The sequence below is a fragment of the Bactrocera dorsalis genome, chromosome 2, assembly GCF_023373825.1.
Source record: "Bactrocera dorsalis isolate Fly_Bdor chromosome 2, ASM2337382v1, whole genome shotgun sequence".
Classification (NCBI taxonomy): Eukaryota; Metazoa; Arthropoda; class Insecta; order Diptera; family Tephritidae; genus Bactrocera; species Bactrocera dorsalis.
The window spans coordinates 100,659,880-100,683,999 of record NC_064304.1 but is presented as its reverse complement, the minus strand read 5'-3'; the positions used below and the strand labels follow the sequence as shown (position 1 = coordinate 100,683,999).

Below are 24,120 nucleotides of genomic sequence, written 5' to 3'. Positions count from 1 at the left end.
AAATACAAAAACAACCAAAACAGAAATGGCAAAAACAACAACAAAAATTACAAATCCAACAACAAAAAATGACAAAAGCAATACACAAACATCAGCAACAACTCGCGCTGCCATGACATCAACGGCGATGCGCTTGTAGATTTGCGCAAACATACATCACTCTTGTGACATAACCTAAATTCTTGGACAATCTACAAGTTGCGAGTAGTCGTTTATGTGTCCAAGTGTATTATAAATAAATGCGTTCAACGATCCTTTTCATTGTTGCACTTGTGCAAATGCACATATATGTGGATGCAGCACACAACAACTTTAATTGCCTGAGAAGCGGCAGCAAGAGCAGCTAACCAAATGTTGCAACAATAACTAAGTCAAGCGGCAATACTTTACAAGCCATAAAGAGGCCGTCAAGTTGCGCGCGCACACACACATACAAACAGCAAATATATATGCACAACCATAAATGTGGCAATGTGGCAGCACGATCGAACGTTTGGCTAGCTGACACGGCCGGACAGGCTAGAGATGGCGCGTAGTATTCCCGGCTGCTGACTGCCGGCTGCCGCTTGCATGCCGACAATCACGCGAAACGCGGCGCATAGCTAAAGGCGCGCAGGTGCAGCAGCGGCGTTTGTGCTGCCATTCAATGCATTTGCAGCGCGTATGGTGTTTGCCGACGGCCAGCGGCGCATCAACGGCTGGCTGGCTACGATGAGCAAGCCAACGCGGCAGTCAAATAACAGCCAGTCAGTCACTCAGGCGGTCGTTTATTTTGTACGCTGTGTGTGTATGTTTGTCTTTGTGTGTGTGTTTGTGTTTGTGCATTGCGGTGGGAACAACCAACATGCAATCACATTTGAGGGCTAATGAAAACAAAATATGTTTGTAGAAGCGGCTAAAAAGTCGATTGCCCACGGCCAACAGCGCAACAGCCACCAACCAACACAACAACAACAACAAGCACCACTGCAAATCAACACACAAAGTGGCAGCCATAAGCAAGCGAGCCGAGCAAATAAGCTTCATCATGAGCACTAAATAAAAATGCAGCCATGCTAAGTGCCTCAACTACAAGTAACCGAACCGCAAATGTTGCGCGCCGCTCACCGCCGCACCGCCCGAGGCGCTCGACTGCCGCGCGTTTTGCCGCCGAGCGCCTCGCGCACTTCCTCCTGCCAGAGTAGCAAATTGTAAGTATAATGACTCGGCGCGGCGCAGAAAAGCTAACTAAAGTGCCCGCTCCACAACAAGCGAGTAGCAAGCCATTCAAACAATTGTTTTCGACACCTCTCTACCGCGCGGTTTGTGCCTGCCAGCGCTGTTGGCGTTGCACGCGTCCCCCGTTCGCGTCCAGAAATTGCCAGATTCACGCGTTTTCTGCAGCAAAAGAAAGAAATCAAACAAAAAATGCAAGCGAAAAAATGAAGCGACAGAGTAGAATCTCAACATTCCTTTAAATAACTGCAACCGCAGCTTCCACAAGCGTCCGGGTGTTGGACCGTACGACCATGCGACCGTGTGTCCCATCGGTGCAAAGAGTGTTGCATTGTTGTCGACGCCAACCCCCACACCGCGCTGTGGCACCTACACATGCATTCACACATACACGAATACAGGCATGGCGGTTGTGGCACCCTGGTTGCGCGCAACAGCTTGCGGGTTCTCGGCGTGTAAACGCGCCACAACCGCTTGTGAGCACGTAATATTTGCTAAAGTGTGGTGGTAAATGAGGTGTTTTTTGCGCCGCGCTGTAAGGCTGTAATAACAAAGCGTAGCCGTTCGTGGCTTGGCGAGCGCGCTGCGTGGTTGCCGGTTGTTAGACGGAACAAATGTTGATATAAACGAGACAATGAGGCGAATGTGATGTGTTGATGCGTTGAGTGTGGTTGTTGGTCCATCTCGTTTGGCGGCTATGCACGGTGGGGCTGTGGATGCTGTGAATCGCTAGCGGCAAATTGCTTACTGAAAAGATGAAATTTCGGTAGGAATTTTTGAGCGAAAATTCTTGGCGAGTATGTAACGGTTATTTAAGGAGAAAAATGAAAGGGTAGACAAGTGTTGTGACTAGCGTATAGTAAGGGCGCTTCGTCGTCTAGGAGCCGCTTGAACCGCGCTGCGTAGTGGTTGAGTTCAAAAATGCAACCGTGTGCTGTCAGCCAAACTATTTATTTCAAAATTATGCATAAATGCAACAATTTCATATTTTTGCCAATTTAAGCACAGTTAGTTTAGAGTTTTCGCAAGCAAATATTAACTATGAGCTTTAAGCTTTTCGTCTGAACCCTGCCTAGAAGTGCAAAAATCTTTTCTCTATCATCAGGAAAGTGTGCTGGGATTGAATAGTTTACCTAATCACCTATTCACCATGTTACTAATTATTTCAATACACTTGCTTCCGAGCTTTTTGGGAAGCTTTTTGTAAAAAGTTCCAAATATATATAATTTTTATGATATCATAATAGAAATGGCATGGGTCTAAGTCTGAATAAAGCTTTTATAAGTGCAACAGCAAAAGCACGGTATTAGATTATGATGAGCTTTATGTGATTTTATGACTCAGAGCTTTCATTGATATAGAATATGATGAACTTTATGTGATTTTAATGTTTTAAAGCTTTCATTGATATAGATTCCTATGAGCTTTATGTGATTTTATGATTTTAGAGCTTTAATTTATATAGATTATGACGAGCTTTGAGTGATTTTATGATTTTAGAGCTTTTAATGACACTAGATAGAGGATTTAAAATTCAAAAAAATATGTGAGTGAAGCTTTTATTGGTAGAGCTTTTGAATTTTAAAGCTTTCATAATATTAAAACCTGCATTGGGGCGCTTTCGTGATATTAAAGCTTTCAATAACAAAGATAAACATATTTATTAAGTTCTCTGACTATAAAACAAAATCTTGCTACTTTATTTTACAGTTAAAAATTACAACTATGCGATTTTTCCATTTCGGGATTACATGCATAAATAATTTATATATGTACTTCAATCAGACTTTTTACATATGAAGTCTTTTTTGAAGTCACTTCTTATTGTGTAAGTTTATTCAATTTTAATGCGTAGAATAGCCAAAGTATCGCTTTACATCAAAGTTAATGGATTGCTGCGCCAAAGGGCACACACTCCACGGCTCACACTACTCACACGTAAACTCGAGAGCGGCACGTGATAAAAGCTCAACAGTAACTGTTTAACTAAAGTAGCTTCTGAAATCCGTTTGTACTTAGTTACTTAGGGAAATCAATTTGTTTAGAGTACACAAATAAAGTTGTAAAAAAATGCAACAAAAAAAAAACAAAAACGCGAAGTAAAAGCAAACTAGTCGGGCAAATGGATGTGGGCGCGTACGAGCAATGTGATAGGGAGTACGTGCGCCCACACATCTGCGTAAGCGCGGCCGAAATGGTCAAGAGAAGGAATTGAATTTAGCTGAAAGGGTGCGACACGTGGTCATGTAATAACAACAAAGCAAAAGAAGAAAAAAGAAATGCAATAAAAATAAATACAAAATGGGGTGCGTGGAGCTAACACGTAATGCATAAGTAATCATTAGACGAGACAGCCTACAGAGCAAAACAAATTACCTCAATTTATTAGAAGAAAGTCAACAAAGCGGTAACAATGCTTTTTGCGAGTCAGAAAAAAAAAAGAAGAGAGAAATAAAAAATGAAATCGCTCCCCTCAAAAAAAAATAAACGTATAAAAAATAAAAAATAAAGTAAACGGAAAAACTAATTTCTTACAAATCAAATTTCAACTACATAAGTACCTTCATTACGACGACAATGATAGGCGGCGGTGATTTGCTGCAGACACCACACTGTGCGAATTCGTGCCGCCAACAAAAGAGAATCAAAAATTAAACGCGCACGCTGCTGATGAGGGTGCGCGGGCGACGCGGAATTCAGCTGATTTTTTTCTGCTGCTCAGCGTGAATTAAAGACGCAATAACAACACTAACAGCGGCAGTTACAACAACAACGACAGCGGAGAAAAAAACAAAAACAAGCAGCTGCTGTCGAGAGATCAGATCATGCAATTTCAATTTGTTTTTAAATACATTGATACCGAAAAGAAATCAAAGTGCTGCTGCGTCGGAGATGAGCGCAAGGCGTGCAAGCGGACATACTAACATACACATGTTCTGCAAGTGTATATGTGTATGTATGTATGTATTGTATGTACATGTGTGTCAAAAGCGTACTATAATACGCCAGACAAGGCGGTCGGAGAAAAAGTTGATAAAAAAAAGCACAAAAATAAATAATTTAAAGTAAATAAAATTAAGTAAAGCGCAGAGAAATATGAGCGCAGGTATGTGAGTTTGTGTTGTTGTACATAATTGACTGCCAAACAATGCCAATTGAGGCAGCAATTGCGTTGAATTAAAAACGTTTAAGTGGTGTGTGGAAAAAAACACGATGAACAAATATAAACAAAACAAAAACAATAAAAATGTCAAAAAGTAATATAAAAAATGAAGTATATTTGTATTAAAAAATTATATAAACAAGTAATAATCAAACAAATAAATATATAAATAAAATAAAAAAAACTTTGAACAAATAAAAAATATTGAAAAATTGTAGGATAGTCCTAAAAATATATGAATCAAATATCAAAAAATAATAAAAACAAATTAAAGAAATAATAAAAATGATGATAAATATATATAAAAGTATTAAAAAAATTAAGAATAAATAAAAAAATAAAATACAAATATTAAATCAAGAAAGAAAATAAATACAAAAATGTAAAAATTTAAAATATATATGTACATATGTATGTATGTACATATTAAAAAAATATTGATATTATAAAGCAAAAAAACCAAAGGACCAAATAAAAAATATTTAAAAAATCTTATTATACAAAAAAAATTTTTAAAAATATATCCGAATACAAAATATATAAAAAAAACAATCAAACAACTTTATTATAAAAGAACATGTCGAAAATCAAGATAAAAAAAATGTGGAAATAAAAAAAATCCAAAAAATCAGGAAAATAAATCAAAAAATATAAAATTGAAAATATATAAACAACTCTTTTTATTTCAAAGAAAAATATTGAAAAACAAATTTAAAATGAAATAAAAATATCAATTTGAAAAAAAAAATAGATAAAATTTTTAAAAATAAATTTTTTAAAGATAAATAGATAATTTTTTTTTTTAAATATTAAATTTCAAAAAAATAAAAAAATTATTAAAAAAGTAAAATTAAATTTAAAAATAAATTCGTAAAAATTAAATGCAAAATCGAAATAAAAATTTTATTTTCAAAATAAATAGTCGTTAAAAATTTTTATTCGAATTTCGGTGGTAAAACGAGTTATAAATATTAAAAGAATGTAAATTAGAAAAAAACACAATAAAAGCATTAAAAGTTGAAAAAAAGGAAATAAATAAAATATAACAAAAATTTCAAATAATTAATTAAAAACATTTAAAATTATAAAATAATTTGAAAAAAAAATAATTAAAAACTAAAAAAAATATTCAAAAATTAAGAAAAAATATTAAAAAATTAAACAAAGAATTTAAATATTAAAAAAATAAATATTAGTTATGACAAATTCAAAAATCACAATGAACACTAAAAATTCAAAAACAAAAAAAACTAAAATAATTAATTCAATAAAAAAAAACATTTAAAACATAATAGTAAAAGAAATACAAAATATTGTTAAGAAACAGATTAAAAAGTTGAAAATAACGTTAAAATATATTTTAAAAAGTTACAATAAAAACGCTATAAAATCCAAAAAAAAAAAATAAAATAAAATATAACAAAAATTCAAAATAATTAGTTAAAACTATCAAAAATAAATTTAAAAAATTTAAAAAAAGTTAAATATTACAAAATAGATTAAAAAAATTAATTAGCACAAAAATTAAAAAAACACAATAACACTAAAACTTCAAAAAATAAAGCATAACCAAAATTCAAATAATTAATAAATTAAAAAAAAATAAAAACATTAAAAAAATATATGTACATATGTATATATTGTTCAGAAACATTTGAAAAAAAATTTAAAAAAAATAAATAAAACATATTAAAAATATGTAAAAAAAAAATGTAAAAAAAAAAAATAAATAAAACATATTAAAAAAATGTAAAAAAAAATTAAAAAAAAAATAAATAAATAAAACATATTAAAAAAATGTAAAACAAAATTTTCAAATTTTAAAAATAAAATAAAATGTTAAAAACCTTAAATTAAAAATCAAATTAATTAAAATAAAAAAAGTGCTTAAAAATTAAAAACCAAAAAACGAAAACCAAAATTCAAATATCAATAAAAAGCAAAATTGAAAAAAAAGGAAAAAACACGAAAATAAAAAAATAAAGTAATTCAAATTACAAAACAAGCAATATCTCCCCTCATACCCCACACTTCAGTCTTCCATACAAAGTCTAAATTGATGCTAAATAATAAAATATTGATGAAATTGATGCGCTCAAAAGCAAAAAGAAAAGAAAAAACACCGCATGCAACCACCAATGCGAAAGTAAAGAATAATAACAGCAACAAAGCGTGTAGAAAATCAAAATAAACAGACAACAAATATGTTGGCAATCATGCGTGGCGAAATAAAATTGACGCGCAGCCGCAATAAAAAAGTGAATAAATAACAACGTGACGTGGCCGGGCAAGGGGAGGGGCGGCGAAGGTAGCAGCCGCGCACGAAACAAATGCACGCAGAAGGATGACCAGCTACACGGCCAACCACGAGCGCAAAAAAAAAAACGAAAACAACAACAACAGCAACCGCAAGCAAAGCACGTAGAAATGCACATTAAGGCACAAACAATGCGATCAACAAAAGCAACAGTAAATTATAAGCGAAGTTAACCGATAAACCGCCGGCGAATTCGCTCAACTCGACACGGCGCGCAAGGAAGAAGGTGCTGAGGTGTTGTTTTCTTAAGATGCTGCTATGCCAGCGCACACGCACGTGTGATTGTGGCTTTAAAAAGTCAATTTCCAAGCGTGTTGTTGCTGTTGTTGCGCGCGGTTGCGCAGTCGTCGCGTATTCGCATTCGCCACGCATAAGTAACCGTATGAGCAGTTATGAATTTACGTTAAATAAACGAGCATTTTTTCTGCGCAATATGAGCGGTTATTGTTGTTGTTGTGCTTGAGCTGCTTCATCATACAAAGCGCTGTGGCTCTGGAGTGCTTGGGCGCTTTAGTGTGCATATGAAAGGCGAAAAACCAACAACACGCGAGCAACGCGAATAAATCAGCGCGCCAACAACAATAACATTAACGCAAGCTTAATTGTGTGTGCTTATGTAACGGCGCACAAGCGCACGTGTGTGTGTGTGTGTGTGTTTGTGCAACAAGAGCACTTACTGACAGGCTGCTTGAACTAAACTAAACAACCAAACAAGCGCGAAGTTAAACAAGCGCAACAAACAACAACTAAAGCAGTAACAGCAACAACAACAAACCGCAAGGCAATCTATCAGCCAAGCAGTTAAAAAGGTAAAAAGCAACAACAACAGCAGTAACAACAAAAACTGCAGCAGTTGGTATGCTCGGTGCGTGTGGTAACAGCCTTTAAGCAAGGCAACAACATTACCAACAACGACAACAACAACAACAACAATAATGGCAATAATAAGGACAACATGGTGCGGTGCGCGGCGCGCTAGCCGTCCAAACAGATTGCCTGCCAGCCTCATTGACAACAATAATAACAGCAACAGCAGCAACAACAACAATAGCGTAATATAAGTTAAATGAAGCAGCCACAACAACCACTATAATAATGACTCCTACTTAGTCAGTCAATCTACAGCACGTTTTCAAATAGCGGCGATGAGGAGGCGCAGTAGGCGCGGCAAGTAAAAAAGATAGTTGCCGCAGCGTTAGCAGAAAGAAGACTAGTGCCGACAAGAGTGCCGATGGCAATGTCGGCAAACGTCGATCTTTCATATGGTCAACGCTGCTGTTGCACCAACGGACGACGAGTGGAGAGTGGAGAGCTGGCGGCAGTGAAACGGCGGAGCAGGAGCGGAATTAAATTAAAGAACAGAGTGCGCGTCTGCGCAGTACAACTGAACAGCCGACAGTGCGCTGCAGACAACACCAGCCAAGGCAGACAGAGTCCAGCAAATGTGGTCTAAGTGAGCGCAAAGAGGCCAAAAACGAGCGCACATAATAACTACATAGGTGGATAGGTGTATAAATAAGTATAAGGAAGCAGCAAGAGGTAGTTTAGTTCTTCGGGTACCCTTTTCTCGGTACCCAAATATTAAATTAACAAATTTATTTCATTCGTTAAGCCACAGTAAAATTTCACACCTTACTCCCGCAGGGAAAAACCAATAAGGCAAATAAAAATGTGAAAAAGAATGAACAAACGCAAAAAACAACAACAACAACAACAAAAGCAACAACAGACACTGACGGCGGCGCGGCTGAAGAAAAAAGATGCCGAAAAGCCGAAAGCAATCACCAAAGTGTTGGCGAACAACGTTAAATGAAATTACAAACAAGGTAACAACAACAACAACAACGACATAACAGCAATAGCCGCTATAACAACAGCGTTTGGCTGAAATTAGTAGACAAAATTGAGGAGTGAAAATTTTGAAGTTTAAAACAATACCAGGAATTGGGCAGCAAATGGATATGGATATGCGGTTTCTGCGCTTATCAAAGGCGAGCGCGCATGCGCATCATGAAACTGTTGCAGCGCGGCGGTAAGAAGTCAAATAATGCGGCAGGCGCAGGGGAACACAAGTTGCACGCACACTTGACATGTGGCGGTAAACGAACTTATGACTTATAGACATCAAGTCTGCGTGTCCAAAATGCATTGTCTGTTGCTTTGTATGCAAGCATGCCAAAGATCGAGGCTGTGAATCAAATTATTATCGCGCTGAAGGTTTGTGCAAACAAACATTGAAGCAATGCTTTTAATGAACTTTGAAGGTTAAGCTACCTCCACTGAGAGAGAGGATTCTGAAAAGCTTATATAACAAAAATGATAGTCAAAAAGTATTAAAAGTAAACGTTCAAAAAAAATCCTATTTATTACACATGAGTTAGATTTACAGTTAATTTTAATTGAGTTAATTAGAAATTTATAAGTCAAATGAGATATTAATAGAACTCAATTAAGACATAAATTGAACTCAATTAACTATGCAAAACATTAAATACTCAATTATTAATTCATTCCTACCGCTAATTATAGTTATAGTAATTAAATGAACTCAATTAAGACATTAATTGAACTCAATTAACTAAACAAAATATTAATTAGTAATTATTATTTAATTCTATATCGCTAGTTACAATTGTAATAATTAGTTGAACTCAATTAAGATGTTAATTGAAAAAATTAAATTAAAAAACAATATAATAACTGTAAATCTATTAATTTAAGTTTAATAAATTAAAACATTAATAAGTTAATTGCACTTAATTAAGATTATTTGAACACAATTAATTCTACCATATTTTAATTGTGTTTGCTTTAACTAGATAATAAACTAACACATTAATAAATTAAATGAACTCAATTAAAACTTAATTGAACTCAATTAACTACTTGGCAGACAAATTACGCAATTATTATTGCATTTTTTCTTTAATTTTGTTAAAAAGTCTTAATTTGTTTAACCAAATTTGTTAATTGACTCAATTAAAAGACGGTCTGAAAGTGCTGTAAGTTACTTATAACAATTAAAGGCAACTAATAGACATTTCTTTAACTAAAAAGGAGTAAGATTATGGATTTTGAACAGTTGAAAGCTTAATCGACTCAATTAAGAGCGCTGTTTACGAACAGTTTAGAGCTCTTTAAGGTTATAAAAGTATTGGTCACATTTATTTAATATGGACTCCAACAGGTATTTCAGCTGCGGCTGTAGAGACAGACGGATCAGAAATATATCATTTTCGAAATTTTGTGAGAAACAATGCAACTTCCCAGACGCTTCTCACGGCAGATAAAACTTCGAAAAATCGTTCCCACTCTCTTTTTGCATATTTATTTGTAAATAATTCTTCTATTTTGTGCCATTTATTTATTCTTCCTTTTCCTACAGGGCAGCTTCAATAACACTGGTAAGTGGAGCATTACACTCCATGGCTGCAAATATGTATTTGTGCCAATATCTACATACGCAGAGGAAATTGTTACTCAATTAAGCTATATTGTTGTTGTTGTTGCTTGAATGTGTTACTTTGTTGTGAACGCATACGCTATAAATAAGTATATTTTTGCTTACATATCTCGGTTGCTATTGAACTCCAATGTTTTTGTTTTTGCAATGGCGCTCTTATCATTTTTATTGCCGTTCGAAAGCAATAAAAATCGAGCACACGTGATTCATTTGCCAACAACAAATAAACAAACTAAGTGACAACAACAAACAGCACATACACGCAGACACGAACGAACGAGGAACGAAAAGGTGTAACGAAGCAACGCACCAACTGCCATTAGCGCAATAAAAGCATAAATCTTACTATATTATAAGTCACTAATCTATATAGAGATATACAAAAATACCGAATACCTTTTTATGGGTATTTATTAAGCATTTATACGCAGCCTTGCAGCCATTCAGCGATTCAGCGCTTAGGCCGTCATTAAACTATGGCAAATCAAATATATGTTTAGTGGCCATTTAAGCGCAGTCATAAAATCAAAGCAACTACAACAACAACAGCAACAAAAGTAGCAACAAAATTGTGCGACCAATTAGCAGTCTGGCAATGTCGGCACGTTTTTCAAGTTAAGGATTAGCAAATATTTACGTAGGGAACCCGTATGTGGCCGCAAGAGGCAAAAAGTTGCCAGAAATAATTGCGGTGAAGCGAAGTGAAGCAGAGTTGAAATTATAAAACGTATGGCGTGCACGCAATGAAAGGTTTTGATTTTTGTTTTAAAAGTACGTAAAGTTGAGAGCAACGGTGAAGCCGTAGGTAACAATAGAAAGGAATATATTTTGTAGAAAGTAAAAAAAAAACATCATAAACTAAATTTACAACAAAACAAGTAAAAACTTTAGCTGAAGCTATAATATCTTTCAAAAATAATACAAAGCACTTGGTTTTGAAAGTTCACTTTATATGACAGCTATATGCTATAATGTTCCGATCCGAATAATTTCTACGGAGATTGTACCATTACTAAAGACAAACTCCCTTGCCGAATTTCGCGAAGATATCTCATCAAATGAAATAGTTTTCGATACAAGCACTTGATCCCGAGTGTTTAGTTCGTATGGCAGCTATATGCTATAGTGGACCGATATCGGCGATTCTGACATATGAGTAGCTTCTTCGAGAGAAAATAATGTGCGCAAAATTCCAGATTGATACCTCAAAGAATAAGGGATGTACGAGGTATATATAGACCAACCGACGGACAGATGGCTAAATCGACTCAACTCTCACTTTTTTACTAAAATATATAAAATAATAATATTAGAAATTAAAGCAATATGTATAAAAAACATTAAAATAAACAAGTACCCAATAAAAATATACATTCGAAACCCCAATCGAAGGCATTTGGCTCGAAAAAACTATACAACTTAATGGAGTCATGTTCACAAGCGTGTACAATACGCGCGCAAACACGATCTTTAATGGAATAGCAGCAAATAGAACTATAAAAAAATTGTGAAAAAAAGACAGCACCAAGCTACAAGTATGTGAATTGACCAACTGACTGAGTGCTGAGTGAGCGCGTGAGAAAAATCGAACAATTACGACAATACTTTTAAATCGAATGTTCGAAAAAAATGAAAAATGGCCAGCGATTACAAATTGACAGGCGTCGATTTTTTATTTTCACTACAATTTTGTGGATTTTTTGGGCATACAAACATGGTGGGTGGCATTACGTATGCGCGCATGCACATTACTCAGCGCCTACGGTGAATTGATGACCAAAAATTCCAAACAGCTGTGCGTCGTTAAAAGCAAATATTTCCGAGTAATATATATCGACACCTTATATGATGAGTGCGTACGTGAACGGCGAAGAAAAAAGGTTAAGTCATGACTGTCCATCATTTGTTAAGCAAACAAAGAAATGGCATTGCGTAGCGGTGAAGATAACCCCCGTCGCTGATTTGAGGTTATGTGATTTGAACTCCCAACAGGGGTGGCTGGCACCAATCATTAGGAAGACTAATTGCAGCAAAGTCAATAAATTACAAACATTTGTATATGTGTATGTATATATGTAGCTTTGCGGCTGATAAACGGTTGTAACACCTACAAAAGGGCATCGCCTACTTATACATATTAATTGAGGCGAATTACAACGACTGCCTTCGTACATACATACATGCTTTACATTTGTACGTATGTATGGTACGTATGTATGTATGGTATATCGAAAATTATTTACGCGTCCGACATGCTTGTAAACAAAAGATTCTTATCAAAAGCTTAATATTGATTGAATAATAGGTCTAATGATGATTGGTTTGAGGATAAGTTCCAACAAAGCGAAAACCACTAATTGGTGGTTAAGTCATAGAGGTTGCGGTTTATATTAGTCCATTTGATTAATTTGTATAGATCAGCGAGATAATGTTGGAGGCGAAATGAACAAAAAATTTTAGAGTTGGAGAGGTAATGCGCTAATTAGGAGAAAAATGTATAGAATACGGAAATAACCTTAAATTTTTACATTGCTGCTCACTTTACTGTTAGAATCAGATCATTTGCACAGCGATGTGACATTCTCTAAAGGAGTTAAATATACTTTCTATTCTTTGAATCTGTTGTTGTTTAGAGCCAGAATTCTGCCGGGTTGACATTCCTTGGCCGGATAAAAATCCGTGTCCGTTCCGATTACGTACACCCGACTGTCTGGGAGCGACATTTTTTGAGGTCGAAATGACTGCTTGCTTTGTCGGAAGCGGCGGAAGATCGAAAGAGGTCGGGTTACTCTAAAAAATTGCCAATGTTATATAGCCAACTCAGTTGATAAGGATCACGTTAATTGTCATCGAGACCATCTAACGGTAGGCCCAGGAAACGGTGCTGTTTCGTTGGGGTCGGCTCGTAGGCAAAGAGATATGTTAGATCAGTGGATCTTTGCTGGGCATGCAAAGAGGTGGTTAGGTGGATTCCAGCAAAAACTGCCTCGAGAGGAGTTCGTTATGTTTTTGAACTGAAAGCATACAGGTCTCTCTGTGCAAATGTTCAGTCAAGAGGCATCCTATAATCGTTCAGATTGCTGTATTTTGACACGTTTGAAATGTCTTCGCCTGCGTTTCACTACATCTCCCATGTGCTGCCGGCTAGCGACTTGAGGAGTTTGTTACGGCCTTTTATTTTGACAGTTATCGCGGTCGTATGAGGAGTTAAGGAGCACAGGCTGTCGAATATAACAGCTAAAGTCTTAGAGTTGACAGACGGAATTTTAACGCCATTGACTGTATTAGATCTAGTTTGTACTTCTTCGTCCAGTTAGTAAATATAGTCCCTGTGGATTTAGTGGGGACGAGTGTAAAGTTCCTTGCATAGAAGAAGCGTGAAAGATCAGATCAGTAACAGGGAGAGGACACGACCCTGCGGAAACGATTTCATACCATCATTTACTAACCTGTATTACTTTTATCACTTGAGAACTTAAATATTTCTCAAAACAACTAGTTAAACTAGAGCACCGCTAGTTGTGCTGATCCAATCATATTTGAGGTCATTCGATATATGGAAAAGTATTATGGGTGTATATCTGTGGTATGAAGTATAAAAGTACGAAAAAATGCAACCTAACCTCAAATAACATAACCTGTTACAAAACCAACATAGCGACAGTTCACTAGCCGACCACTGGCCATACCAGTATTATTTCAACTATTTTTGCCAAGGCAGACGCAAATTTTCCTTTCATTTTGTAAGCTTAAAAAATAACAACAAACTAACACACAACAAATCATATTTGCCGATGAGTTATTGCCAAAATCCCAAGGCGCTCGACACAAATAAATAATAACAAAGATGCAATCACACAAACCGCACTTTGCAAAGGCAAACAAATTAGTAAAAGAAATAAATTACAACATTATGTAAGAGTTCGTTGTAGCCCGTGTAAAAAAGTGCAAAAATTGCAAACACGAACATTCTGTTCGTTTTTTTTTTAACACCACAACTGCAGCGCAGCAGTGTAAATAATACTTTTGGAAAAGTCACAGAGTGGACCTTGTCTACGATCGGCGGAAAAGTAGAAATCAAAAAGTATTGTAACGAGACTCACCCGTAGTCGCCAAATTTGCATCTCTTGCAAAATATTCTCCATGTTGTCGCTGCTTTGTCCCTGGGCATTGGCGTTCTGCGCCTCTGCATTGTTGGTCGCATCGTCCGCATTTTTCTCATTTGCCAGCGCGGCAACTGTTGCAGATTGTTTCACACGCGCAGCACTTGTTGTTGCCGTCGATGGCGCGACCTCAGCGCCGCGATCAGCAGCAACAACATCACTGTTGATGGTGGTGCCAACAACTGGGTCATTGGTTTTTTGGCAGGTGGGAGCGCCGGCACTGCACGAACCAGTCGTTGTGCTGCTACCGGCGGCTGCCGCAGCAATAGATGCGGCAATAGTGCGATAACAACGTTTCGGTGTATTTGTCTTTGCATTGTCATCGGTCTTCGTTGCAACAGTGGTTGTGTCAACGACGGGCTTATTATTATTCATTTGTGCTCCATTTTTGGCAACATTCGCGGCAATATCGCACGCTGTCGCTTGATTCACATCAACTGTTGTCTCAATATTTGCTGCAATGGCGTCTACATTTGTATCGCCCTCCAGTAATGTATTTGCATTGTCGGCTGGCATGTTGGGGAAGAGATCATAGAGCGTGACATTGGGCTTGCCACAACAGCGACACAATTCCAACTCATTGAGTTCGCAATTATCGCCTTCCGCCGTCAATAATGGCTGTGGCTTAGCCAGCGTCGTTATGTTATCAATGACGGCGGTTGCGGTGGACAGTGTGGTCGTTGTTCTAGTAGTGCTGTTGGTGGCAGTGGCATTCCCACCGTCGTCGCCGTCGACGCCACCGCCGTCATCCACACCATCGCCGTCGCGATTGCCCTCTGCGGTTGCCATATCTGTCATTGGAACGTCGTTATTCTCCGCATCTTGAATGCTTTTTGTTGTCTCAATTGTTGTTGCTGACGCTTTTGTTATTGTTGTTGTTGTTGTTTCTGCGTCAGTAGTCTTGTCTGTTGTGTCAATGTTGGTTTTATTAGTATTGCCCATTGTAGTTGTTGCAGTTACTGCTACGCCGTCCGTCGTTGTTGCTGTTGTTGTTGCTCTTATGTTTTTTGTTATTATTATTTGCTTTATTGGCGCTTCATTACGCTGTATTTGTTTTTGTTCTGGTTGCTGCTGCTCATCGACAACAATGCGGCGTGCATTTTTGTCGCTTTCGTGGAATTCATCGGTGGCATCAGCGGCCGTTGGCTTTATTACGCTTGACGTTGCTGTTGTTGTCGACGGATCTGTTGTTTTAACGCGCACAGTAGTTGTTGTTGTTGGCGTTGTCGTTTTTGTGCTTGAATTATTTGTTTTTGTGGTTACGCTTGGCGTTGCCGTCGCGCTCGTTGGGGCTCCCTCAGCTAAAGTCGTGGCATTGGGTGCGCCGTCAACGCTGTTCATTTCTGTTTCAGCCGATCTTCTACTTGCTAACTGCACTTAGTATTTCACTTTATTGTAATTTCTGCAGTACTTGTTGAATTGTTGAAAACACCGCACACAAATGCACATGCACCGCACAACACTAACAAGCAGTGTTTATTTTTTTAATGGACACTTTTTGCACTTTGTTATTGTCTTTCACGTATATGTATGTGAGTTTGTATTTTTCTTTTTTATGCACTCACTCACTTCTGCTTATTTACAGTCCCGCGTATTTTTTATGTTAATTTCAAAATATTTTTTTTAATTTGCTTTGTTGCTTTTTTACTTCACATGTATATTTGTTGTATTGCTACTGGTGCGCCACGACGATAACGACGCTCGCAATTGTTGGCAACAATGTTGAAAGCGTCGCGATAGCAGCAGCAAATAAATTTAATAAAACTCAATTCTGCTACACACCAAAACACACGCGCGCACACTTTTGCTTTTCAGATATTTTATAACTGATACATTTAGTTATAGCTGTGTGTGTGCCCTTTAAGTTCACTTGCATAAGTACACATTTATATAGTTTTATGATTTTTTGCTCATTTTAATATTTCCTTTTATTTACTTATTTCACTTCACTTATGCGCTCGGCCTGTGTGTTGTTGGAGATGCTGCGCTTGAACATTGGTGCCACTTGTTGTTGTTACGATCTGCAAGCATTAAAAGATAGGGAAAAAATCTGTTATTAATGAGTGCTTCAAACGAAGAGTTATGTACATACATATATATGTATGTGTGTATGCATGCATGCAGGTAATGCATTGTAATTGTGCGCATACACGCACAATAAATATTGAAAGGAAAAAAAAGAGTGTAAAAAAAGATAAATAAACAATCGTGCGATGCGATCTCTTGGGACCCACCGGCCGCAGCTATAAGAATCGAAAAATTGAATAGGCTGCGTGGAAATAAAAACCGAGGAATGCGCGCATGTGACAGGTAAGCGGTCAGTCAGCTCGATTAAGTGGCGTTGGCGACAAATCAGGTAGTTTTTATGGCTGGAGATGCTGTGCGTTCCGCACTGTGTTGTACGTTTTGAGTTTGAAAGGTTTACTCCACAAATTTGTTCTGGCTTCGTAGCCGATGATAGACAAAAAATTGTATTGTCGTCAGTAGGGATAGCAGTTGTGTATAGATTATTGAATTATTATCGCATTTTTGAATGCTTGAATGCCAACTAATAAAGTGGGTAATGTAGTTGCGGAGATAAGGAAATTATCTGTTACCCTAGAGACAAGGGCTTGATATGCATAAAAGCGGGGTTTTTGTTCTAATTTTTTTTTTCATATATATTTTTCAATTACTTATCATTAAAGTATACGCATTGCCTTTTACTTGTCAATTGTAGTTATTATAATACACGGTGCGCTCCGCTAATATGCTTGTAACATGTTTCAAATAATATTATCACTCATATTTCTGAGCTGTACAAGGTATATTAAGTTTTATATGAAATTTGTAACAGCTAGAAGGAAACTTCAGATACCATATAAAGTATATGTAAATCAGGAGCATGATGAGCTGGATCGATTTAGCCATCTCCGTCAGTCTGTCCGTCGGTATATGTATACACGACGCTGTGAAACTTTGCACACGACGTTTACTCTTCAAAAAACTCCACCTTTCTCGGAATCGCCAAAATTGGACCACTATAGCTTATAGCTACCATACAAACCGACCAATGAAATCTAGTCCTTGTATGAAAAACTTGTTTATGTTACGAGATATCTTCACTAAATTTCGCACAGTATATTATAAAAACTAACGCTATAATCTCCGAATATTTCTTTTATATCGGAAGACTATATCGTATAGCTGTCATATAAACTGAACGAACTAAATCAAGTTCTTCTATGAAAAACTTCTTTATTTGACGAGGTATTTTACGAAACTTTGGACAGAATATGATAGAGAGCAGCCTTTAACCACCGGATATTTTTTTTAGATCGAACTACTACAACATACTTATTGCTGCCATACAAACTAAGCGGTCAAAATCTTTTGTATACACTTGTAGAGCTTCTATAGGCCGAAATTAAAACGTTTTCCTTCTTATATTAAAACTAACATTTACATATTATATATTTCTTCTATATTTTATTACTAATAATCACTTTCATATTGGCATATTTTCGCGCTTTCAACACAAAATTCACTTTCAAAATTTTTGCTTTGCATTTTAATTTATATTCTAGTAAAACGCTTTCGATTTTATGGATTTTATGCAAACAAAGTTCCAACAGTCAACTACATTTGCGGATTTATGTGTCCTTAATTATTTTTCAACTTGATTTAAAACTAAACTCTAATTAAATTCTAGTAAATTCTGCTATTTACACAAGAGTAAATGCATTTTCACCGCAGACAAGCTTGAAAACAGCAAAGCAACAACAAGTACAGACATTATTATCACATTTAATTCAGAGTTTTCATTAATAGCAAACACATTTCCTTATCGCTGTTGATAGCTGTCTGCATATATGTATATATATTATTAAAAATATATTTTCATAGTTATCGACAACGCGTTGTGCTTGCCTTCCAGCATTTTTGCTGATAACAATGCGTACAAGTTTCTACGTGTTTGCCGTATTTCACCACACCGACGGCATTTGCAAATAGCACATTGGACTTGTTGTATGTGCATTCATTCATAACTGTGACGACACTTTCGTCTACAATACCCCATTGTACCTGAGCGCTGCATATGCAAATTGACGCATGAACGGATTATGGGATAGACGGGACGAAAGAACAGCGATAAAAACGAAAATGGACAAGTGGACAGCGCGACGTGGAGGCAAGCAGTTTCACCAAGAAAAAACACAAAAAAATATTTATGTGTACATATAAAGTATGTATGTACGCCACACTGGTCAAAGCCTCAGATGTTGCATGATTAGTCACTGCTTTTGTCTGCTCTGTGATGAGACACGGTTGCTTAGCGCAGTGGGAGAGGTGAGATAATATACATTTTTACTTTTATGCCCATCAAGTTGTAGTGTGGTGACACACACGTATGCGTGTGTGTATGTGTGTATAAACACCCGACCCCAAGCACCTGCGCACTGCAAGACTCACACAACTGCGAGAGAAATTCCTTTCATGTTTCGGCTGATTGCCAAACTATGTGCTGCATAGCACGGGCATAGCATAAAGCTTTTCTTCTTTCTAAATTCCGCTCTTTAAATTTGTTTACACCCGAAGGTTATTAGAATAACCGACACGTTCGCATCCTACGTTACAACACGTTTCACCCGCGTGCGACTCCGTTCACAGGTATGTAGGTATGTATGTAAGCGCTGCCACTCACACGCAGATACACAAACCAAATCAACGCACATGAGCATAGTGATAGCGAGCATACGAATGCTGTTGCTGTTGCTGCTGCCGCTATCAACGCACAAGCAAGAGCAAAAACGAACTCATCAACTCGCCGTATTGTTTCGTTGCTTGTGGGGCGAGTTGTAAACAGCGGCGGAGCTAGAGGCGCAGAGATATAGAAATCACTAAAAATAATCTGTCGACTTGCACTACCACCAACAAATATGTATGCTGGCCCAGAGAATAATAGTAGTTGGTCGTTGCATGGCTTTTTTAGGTCGTTCGTTGAAAGAGTTGACACATCGTTGGTGTGATGCCGTTGACCTCAAAAGACGCACACCGCACACACAGTAGACAATTCTACAATTATATGCTTGTGCATACGAGTATGTGTGTAAGCGACAACGCAGCGTAGTCCATGCATAGTGTAACTAGTGGTAAAGTGTATTTACTTTCGAAATAAAATTACAGCAACTAATGCGCGGGTAGTAGAACAATCGAGATGAGACTCGTTACATTGAATATACACTGCTCAACCGCACAAACATACACACACATAACATGTATGTACATAGAAATATGAGTGGCTTTTTCATACATACACACTATATCGCCACAATGTCAAATTTGATTTATTTTCTACACAACAAACGTGCTGCATTTCACTTACACAATTTAAACAATACAATAAATTTCAATTATAACAATTTCGCTCACTATTTAATCAATTAGAAGCAATGTTTTACAGCGCGGCGAGCTAGCAGCACGGGTCAGGTGTTTAGTTACGAATACAATAAATTTGCGAAATGCGCTCGTTGAATGACTTGCACAACTACAGTTGTGGTGGCAGTGGCGAGAGCGGCGTATAGACACCAGCACGTCAAACTGGCTGTTAGCGAAAATAGAAAACAAAAACAAAAACCTATTAAAATAAACAACAGCGGCGCTGTCAAGTAGCGGCGCTGTGCGGAAGGTTTAGTGAAAATCAAAACAAACGCTGACAGTCGCATATTTAGCACATTTTCAAGAATTTACAAATTTACACAGTTCAATTGTTTCACAACTCAATGCAAACAACCAGATACATATAAAATATCCAAAAATAGCGCAATAAAAATAAATGAAGCCTAAGCTGACGTTGCTGCTTGCTGCTGGTGCACGTAACGACGGCATAACGTGAATTTGGGGCAAATAACCATAACGGGCTGTACAATAAGCCGCACATGTGCACACAAATACTACACTACAAAATGCCCCACAGAGCCACAAATTTCTACAGCCACACATACATACGTACATGCATGTGTATGTACATGCAAATCAGTTTATAATGCGATAAAAGTTGCCAGTCCTTGTTATCATTTTTGCTGCTAACGCGCTGCACGTTTTTTCCAACACATTAAATGGCGTTAAACTTATACACTTGAGACAAATTATGGTGTTTCAGAGCTTGCTTCCCGACATTGAAAATATTTAAAACAAAACACAAGCTGTTCCGTATGTATACTGACGTAATTTAATAATATAAAAAACCGTCGCAATTTCGCAAAAAATTAGAAAACAACCGCTAGGTTGCTGATAATAATATTTTTTTGTTGCTTAGTTTAAATGTATAAACATATTTATTTTGACACGTTTTTGCTTTCGCTGTCGCAGCTTTGAGTGCTGTCTTGTTTTTATTTGATTAGCGCTTAATTGAAACAGCTTCTAATTATTGTCACTTGCGCATAAATATCGCCACGCTGCACTTTCACACTTTTGGCACATACACATATCTACACATAAATTTACCACTAGACAAAGTTTAACAGTGCACTTTTTATTTTTTCTATTATTTATGTCATACAGTGCTTTTATTTTTACTTTTTTCCAATATAAATTTTCGTTAGAAAAACCGTGACTGCTGCACTTTTCCTTAGATGGCCTGCCGGCGTCGCTTATTGTATTACCGCATCTTTCGAGCATGTCGTCTGTAAACGCCGCCGCACCTTGCCTATACACACTAATGGCACACCTAAGCGCAAAGTCAAACTAAGATTTTCCCAACTCACTGCATGGCAAAGGCTCGGCCAGTAGGGAAAATATTGAAAACATCGCAACGCCGCAACAATTGAAGTCATGGCAATGAAAAAAAAATTTAAAAAAAACTAAAATAAAATTGTGCCGCCATGTCACGCCGCACTTTGCACTCTTTGCACCGCGGAAACAAATTAGTTACCAAAAATATACACACACATACTCATCCAAAAATTTGGGCACACGATTTTGACTACTCAATGATGGTAACTAAGCGCAGCAGGAAAAAAAATTTGCTAAAATTGGCAAAAGCGAAGCACCAAAATCACTGAGTTTTTCCCAAATTAGTACTGCAGCGCGCACACGCGATTGCAATGAGTAGGCGCAAAAAGTACTCGCTAACTACTATTTACATCCCACATAAATTTAAGGCAAAACAACAACAAACAATTCGAGTTTTGATAGTGATACTGAAGGGGCGGCCTCCAGCGTTTATTGTGTCGAAGCCTTCATCGCGCTCTTGCTGTGGTTGTTGCTTTCATATGTTTTCTTGTTGTTGTTGCTGCTGTTATTAGCGTTGCTAACGTGCGATGTCTTCGCATGCGATTTGCATTTGCGAAACTGCCGCCAGCGTCAACCATCAAACGTCTGTTTGTACACTCGATTTGTACATACACGACACACATACACATATACGTGCTTATGCATAAGTATTTTTTGTACATTTCCATTGTACTTTCCACCACCGCACCAAAGCATCGCCTATCAAAATCAGCAAGTGTCCGCAAAAAACGAGCTCCACCATGACTTTCCCTTTCCTTCAATTGAATTTCTCACCTTCTACAATTTCGCTGAGCAGCCAAATCTTGTAAACTATGTACACACTAGGTGGACGCAGAGTAGTGAGCTGTTGTTCAGGCGGTTTTTCGGACGTTGCTGGTGGACTCTTCTACTCGCCTTATTTATATTTCGTTGTCCGTTACACAAAGCTGTTTTTTTTTTGTACACAGCGCTCATGTATGTACATATTTCAGCTTTCATCAGCAATTTTCAATGAGTGCACTGGTTGCCTACATTGTTGTTGCCGCACAGCGTATTTCATTGAAAATTGATTTCGAAATCGTCCTCAACGTCGAGTTCACTATTTTTTTGTATCAGACTGCAATTTTTCGTATTTTCGTATTATTGTTTTTGTTGCTACATGTATACAATTTCGTTTTATATTACTTTCTCAAGAGGCTAGCTTTCAGAGCACCCATCCGGGAAGTTGTCAGTTAAGATTTTGAACAATGGTTGCCAATTGGATTTTGCGTTTCTCGCAGCGCTCACAATGGACAAGCTACACTCTTCACTTCGCACATCACTAGCAGCTTTATACTTAAATAAATTAAAGCCCGTCCTCACAACCACACGACCGTAGCGGCAGTAATTGTTTCGGGCACACGACTGACCAAACGTGCATCTGCCCAGGTATGTTTAGCCATCAAAGCCACCCAAATCCCTGCGCCCAATTCATACACGTGTTAAAGCTAAACAATTCGCACACCAACGCATAGAAAGCAAGGGAGGCAGCAATAGCACCCCAACTACACCGTTAAGCACTTCAACGGCAGCCCCACGTGTAAGCGCAAACATTTGTTTAGACGTGTGTGTGTGTGTATATACGCGCGCCCACTCGACCGTCTCGAAGATACACGAATATTTTAAATTTTCGTCTTAGTATGCCAATACACACGCACACATATACAAAACACCCCCTCGTTGCCCAACCGCCTTCGCGAGGCGCTCGTCGGCTTGCCATTCCATTCAAATATTCTAATTCCAACCACAATGAACCAACAACTTACTCTTGGTTTACTTGGTCTATGGGCGCTGGTCTTTAACAAAAATTTCCGAACTTATTATTCACCATTCACTCTATTGTACCGTACGCTTCTAAAGACGAATTGATACTAACTTCTGGCCACAGTCAGCTGAGACAATAAGGCAATGAGGCTGTCGTCGACTGGTGCTATCGCTGTTGACGTCGTTACCGGCGCTGTCAACGTCGACGTCTACACGCTCATAATAACAATAGGAAACCAACTCATTTTCAGCTTGATTTTGTGCTGCGCTCAGCTGTTTGGAAGCTCAAGCGAAGGTTGCCACATGTGATATGTGATTGGTTTGTCGCAAAATTGCAGTGTTTCTTTTTACAGAAAAAAGTAAAATAAATAAGATAAAGAAGAAAACATAAAAATATATTATATATATATGTATATATATATGTATATAAATAAAAAATAAAAAACAAATAAACAGGGGCGGATCCAGAGTAGAATTTTGGGAAGGGAAGTACATATATAGTTTTGTACTTGCAACCCCAGGTATTTTTCTTTGAGGAGTTTCACTTATGATGGAAATAACGTATAACTTTTAACCTTTGGATTGTGGATCCGCCCCTGAAATAAATAAATACAAAAATATAAAACAAAAAAAAAAAAAATAAAACAACAATATATATAAAATCGAATAAGTAATTTTTAAACGGATTTTCTGTTTCTAAACAATGACCGGTGATTCATTTTCAGAAGTTTGTGGCTATCGCAAAGATCAACGTTACAGTCCTGCAACTGATATCTAAAACTACCTGTGACGTGAGGATCAACCCCACGTCTTAACCTAACCTACCGAATATGAAATTATTAATCAAGTCTACATTTTCTTAATATGTACACTCTTTCTTTCGCACATCTCCCTCGAGCACCCAGCTTCAATAAGCAACACGCTCTCCGCAATACCGAATTTGACATTTCATTTCACTAATCGGTACATTTTTTCATCCTATCTGGCAACTCGCCGCTAATGAATGAGCGCATAAAGGTGGAGAGCGAGCGCACAGCGCTGGGCAAAGCAGCGTAAAATGCGCCCCTGCTGTGCGCCGTCATCGTACACACAATTCCATTGTTATATTTATGTGCGCACGAATGTACATCCATACACACACACATACAAACGTATATAGTTGCCGGTCACAGCGAGTAATAGTTTCTGGCTCAATTGAGTACTTGCGAGCAATTCTGTATATACCAAACCGTACATATAACA

General features: G+C 37.4%; 1 protein-coding gene across 4 annotated transcripts in view; it reads right to left on the bottom strand.

Annotated features, from left to right (window-relative positions):
• Positions 1–24,120, bottom strand: part of LOC105226060 (mucin-5AC) — a 222,764-nt gene that overhangs the window by 178,476 nt on the left and 20,168 nt on the right. For 2 of the 4 annotated variants that reach the window (XM_049448618.1, XM_049448619.1), the window contains exons 1-2: positions 22,881–23,035; positions 14,263–16,343 (exon numbers count right to left, since the gene is read on the bottom strand). In XM_049448618.1, coding sequence (XP_049304575.1) covers positions 14,263–15,663 — 1,401 coding nt within the window. In that variant the 5' untranslated portion in view covers positions 15,664–16,343; positions 22,881–23,035. Of the gene's footprint in view, positions 1–14,262; positions 16,344–22,880; positions 23,036–24,120 lie in introns of those variants that run through there. The other 2 variants (XM_049448616.1, XM_049448617.1) reach the window with 2 other exon arrangements.